General features: G+C 50.0%; 1 protein-coding gene across 1 annotated transcript in view; it reads left to right on the top strand.

Annotated features, from left to right (window-relative positions):
• Positions 1-3,971, top strand: part of WSCD2 (WSC domain containing 2) — a 64,434-nt gene extending 60,463 nt beyond the window's left edge. The window contains exon 8 of the mRNA XM_015413258.1: positions 3,619-3,971. Coding sequence (XP_015268744.1) covers positions 3,619-3,971 — 353 coding nt within the window. The remainder of the gene's footprint in view (positions 1-3,618) is intronic.
• Positions 3,972-5,163: the final 1,192 nt, after the last annotated feature.

Genomic DNA, 5,163 nt, shown 5'->3' with positions numbered 1-5,163 from the left:
GGGGGTGTGGCCCGATATGCTAATGAGTTATGCTGTCAGGGGTGTGGCCTAATATGCTAATGAGTTCCTGCTGTTGGGTGTGGCCTGTTATGCTAATGAGTTCCCGCTGGGCTTTTTCTACAAAAAAAAGAGCCCTGCCTGGATCTATTCTCCAACTCCCTCCTGAAATCTAAAATGGCACTTCCCACAATTGTGCTGTAGAAACTGGTGACGTTTGTAAGAGAGAGACAGAGCTGGGCTGGTTTGCTGCTCTGCAGTTTTAAGAAAACAAAAACTGAGATGGCTTCTCACGGAGCTGCTCCAGTGGTCAGTGGTGTTGTTAACCAGGGCAGTCCCTGCCTCATGAGACGGCCGTGGCTTGTTGGCATTTTACATGCCTGCTTTGTGCCAGTTGAATGCCACCATTCTCCATGGCTGAAGTCGACATTTTCTCCTCCTAATCTTAAATCTCTGCAATTTTTTAAAAATAATAATAATAATTCAGTGTTTTGTTCCATGGCATTAATTTTATGATATCCCTTGGAATGGTTCCAAAGCAAAGTTTTATGTGATATGATTATGCGAGGTGAATTGTCCTGTATCTGTTTAATGAAACAGATACTCGGTTTAATGATTCTTTGCAGGATAAAATACAGACTGAGCTATTAATCAGGGTCGGGGGGGGGGAGGGAAAGTCCATTTCTCAAGGAGTGTAAGACAATGATGCTCACAGACCAGCCTCTTGGATGCGTCGAATTGGATACAGCTCCGGGCAGAATCCTGGCAGATTATGGCTGGTTCATGATCCTTTTTATCACCTGATTTTAATGTGAGGATGAATTAGCGAGAAACCTCGGGGATAATTGAAATATTTTTTTTTAAAAAGAAAGGGAACACGTTTCGCTGTTCCTGGGACCTGGTGACCAATGGAGCAGCCGGCTAATGAGATTATCCATCATCACCAAAAGAGCTTTCCCGAGGACGGCCTTTTCTTAGCAAAGACGTTTTCTTGATTAGCTGTAAGGTGGTGGTGGGGAGGGAAAGGAACCGTAGACTCACTTTTTTGGTCAAACGGAAGCTGGGAATTCAGAGAACCTAATGCATGTTTTGGTAAAACGACATATTGATAAAATGCGGTGGAATCCGTGGGTTTTTTTAAAAAAAGAAAAGAAAAACCCTCTGCAGTAAGGGAAGGAAATGGCTAATGTGCAGGGCTCTTTTTGTAGAAAAAGCCCAGCAGGAACTCATTAGCACAATAGGCCACACCCAACAGCAAGAACTCATTAGCATATTAGGCCACACCCTGACAGCACCGCTCATTAGCCCATTAGGCCACACCCCCATGTTACCAGAAGTGTGGTCATCCAGCCACACCCACCTTTCCCTTCTTATTCTGTTTACCTTGTTTGTTGTCAAAACCCAGGGCTTTTTTAACTCCTTTGCATGTTAGGCCACACACCCCTAATGTAGCCAATCCTAATGAGTTCCTCCTGTTGGGTGTGACCTATTATGCTAATGAGTTCCTGCTGGGCATGGCCAACTCAGGAGCCAGCCGGAACTCTGTTCCTGTGCGTTCCTGCCCAAAAATAGCCCTGCTAATGTGGGAGCTAGCGGCTGCTGTGTAGGTGGGACCAGGAAGCTCTGAATTTTCCCCACCCAGGCCTTGCTGTGATCTTTCCCGAAACTTCAGAGTAAAGCAGGTTTGAGAAAGATCAAAGGAAAATCGGGGAAACCCTGCAGTGTGCACGAACACACCACAATGCCATGCAGAAGGAGGGAAACCCCCCCCACTGCCCGACAGCATCAAACTTGGGGCAAATATACCATGCAGAAGCACCTGCGGTCAGTGGAGATAATATCCAGGTCAAAGTCTGACTGTAGAATACGGCCCCAGAGAGGCAAAGAGCCTCAGTAGCCTCGCATTTGGGGGTCTGGTATCTTTGCCAGCAAAGTGAATTCAAGGAGGGCTCTGCCTGGGGCAAAACGCTTGAGGAATGTTGAGGGGAACCAAATGACCAGTCCCCCAGACCACCCTCGGTGGGCCTTGAATGTCTCTTGGAATTTCACTTTAGGGATTCTCTAAAGGGATGACGAAGTGAGCTCCTGTCTCTGGCCCCAGCTCCTGCCAACCTAGCAGTTCGAAAGCGAGAAATTGCAAGTAGATAAATAGGTACCACTTCAGTGAGAAGGTAACAGCATTCCGTGCGCCTTGGTGTTTAGTCATGCCGGCCACATGACCACGGAAACGTCTTCGGACAGCGCTGCCTCTTCGGCTTTGAAACGGAGATGAGCACCGCAACCCTAGAGTCGGATTTGACTGGCTTTCGAGCAAGGGAACCTTTACCTTAAAGGGAATCTGGGGGCTCTTAAATTGAGGAATTTCAAGGAAAGCTAGAAAACTTTGCATGCAGATTGGCTCAGGTTCAATCCCCTGCACCCCCTCTTATAGGACTTCATGATGGAGGTATCGGAGAACATTTGTAGCTCTCTGAGACCCTGGAGAACCTCTGCCGGTCAGAGAAGACAGGACTCAACTGGGTGGCCGGGCATCTGTCTCTGGACAAGAGAGGTCCAGAGGTCCCGCGAAGGTGTCCTTAATAAGATTATTTATGGCCGTAATTGAATGGGTATGGTTAACTTAAGGGTGGGGCAATTGTTGAGTGAGAGAACTGCTTAGATACCTTGGCTAGTATTTGGAAAGGCGACTTCCAAGGAATACCAGGGTCATGACTCAGAGGCAGGCAATGGCAAACCACCTTTGAAATGCCTTTAAAACAAGTCTAGCTCGCCGCCTAGTGGTGCATAACACTAAAAGAGCTAGAACTTGTGGCTGCCAGACAATCTTAGGATCTCCTGGCTATGCTACACACAAGGCTATATGATAACAACAGCAACTGCTAGTTAGCTTGAAGGAGGACAGGTTCAGTCACCTGTTAAAGGATCTCAGCTACCCAGAATGCCTTGAGAGCAGCTATCAGCCAGAGTATCCAGCACTCCATGGCAGAGACCAATGGCCTGCTCTGAAAGAAGGCTGCTTTATGTACTTGGGAAGGGGCCGTGGCTCAGTGGGAGAGCCTCTGCTTGGTATGCAGAAGGTCCCAGGTTCAATCCCCAGTGACTCCAGTTTAAGAGATCAAGTGGTCGATGACGTGAAAGATCTCTGCCCGGGACCCTGGAGAGTCACTGCTTAATCTTGATGGATCCAAAGGTCTGATTCAGTATACGGCAGCTTCATGTATATATACTTCCACTTTAAATAGGTTTGGGGTTTCACGATGCTGGTTGCCTGTCTGAAACCAAGGCTGCGGTCCTAAGCACAATCACAAGGGAGTAATCCTATTGAACTCAATGAAAAATGTGTGTAGGATCCAATGCTCCCTCTAAGCTGTGGAGTCTTGTGAGCAAAAATTCTACTTTGTGAGCTACCGGCATTAAAGTGGTGAGTGAGCAATTTGGCTACGGCACAAATTAGTTTGCTCTGGAGCCATTCTCCCTGAACCGAGACAAAAATGTGTGAGCCAGAGGCTAAAAAACTGTGGGCTGGCTCACACTCACTCAGCTTAGAGGGAACACTGGTAGGGTCATGCTCCCTGCCTCGCTCCCCGTGAACCTAATTTCTCCCCTCCCTTATCCTTTCAGAGTGGCCCGAATTTGTCAAGAACTACGCCCCCTGGTGGGCCACGCACACCATCGATTGGCTGAAGTATGGGAAGAATGTCCTGGTGGTCCATTTCGAGGACCTGAAGCGGGACCTCTTTGTCCAGCTCAAGCGGATGGTCAGCCTCCTCGGCATCGCGGTCCTCGAGGACCGGCTCCTGTGCGTCGAGGGCCAGAAGGATGGGAACTTCAAGCGCTCCGGGCTGCGGAAGCTGGAGTACGACCCCTACACGCCCGAGATGAGGAAGATGATTGGCGGCTACATCAAAACGGTGGACAGGGCGCTCAAACTCAGAAACCTCACCGGGGTGCCAGAGGACTACTATCCGAGATGATGGCTGTCTTTCGGAGGACGCCTTTGGCCCGGGGGGAGCTCGCCCTGCCCCCGGATCGGCTGGGCTCGGTTTCCCCCGGCCGGGAATCATTTCCACCCAGTGGGTGGCGCTAGTTTTGGGACTCCCCTCCCGTTGCTGCTCGCTGTTAATGGATCCCCTTGCATGAGCAAAGAGCCGCCATCATCCGTCATTTCCAAAGAGGAGGATGCCTTGGCAACAACACCCCCTCCAATCTGTGTTCTCTGGCGTCCGTCGCCAACGTCTGCATCGGGGGGGGGGGGGGCCCTGCGGAACAAAGCTATGCCTTGCTGCTGTCTTTTCGTAAAAGCTTTGCCTCCTTCCCTTCGCTCTTTTCTAGCTTGTCTGACCTCCCCCCGCCCCCCCCCGATATCAAAAAGGGTTTACAAAGGGCTGCTGTGGCTAAAAAGCATCTTGTCCTTGGTGTGTGCTCTTTATCATCGGTTTGGGTGGGAGGGTTGGTGGTCTTGGAACTCAGTACTCATGTATCTAGGGTTGCCGGGAGGTGCCCGGAAATTTCCCGGAATCACAACCAGTCTCCTGACTACAGAGATCAGTTCCCCTGGAAGAAATGGCTGCTTTGGTAGGCGGACTCCAGGGCGACACGTCCCCACTGAGGTCCCTCCCCTCTTCAAACCCCACCCTCCCCAGGCTCCACCCCCCCAAATCTCCAGGAATTTTCCAACCTGGAGACGGCATCCCTGTCTCTGATTGAGGCCTGGTTCACACATGCTGGAGGATGAGGTGGTCAGATGGGGGAGGAGCTTCACTGGGCTGTGCCACTTCAGACTGGAGGGGGGAGGACCACATTTTGGAACGTTCCTCTATATCCGGGGTGGGCAAACTGGCTTAACGTAAGAGCCACATAGAATAAAGGTCAGATGTCTGAGAGCTGCAAGTCGCGGACAAATATTACACACATGTTTTAATTGAAAAATATGCAAATTTGCTTTTATTAATGTTAAATTGATAGCTCCAGATGGGGAGGGAGGGGAGAAAGACAGAGAGGAAGAAAGGTGGAAAGAAAGAAAGTGGAAAGACAGTAAATAGATGGGGGAGGGAGGGAGGGAGAGGTGGGAAGAAAGCCGCTTTAACTGCGTCCTCCAAGCCCCCACCCCCACGCTGGCTAGCTTGGCTTGGAGAAGGGATTTAAAGAGACAAATGCCTTCTCTAA

This window comes from Gekko japonicus, unplaced genomic scaffold (genome assembly GCF_001447785.1).
Source record: "Gekko japonicus isolate JY-2015 unplaced genomic scaffold, Gekko_japonicus_V1.1 scaffold10, whole genome shotgun sequence".
NCBI lineage: Eukaryota > Metazoa > Chordata > Lepidosauria > Squamata > Gekkonidae > Gekko > Gekko japonicus.
This window is presented reverse-complemented; position numbering and strand designations above follow the sequence as displayed.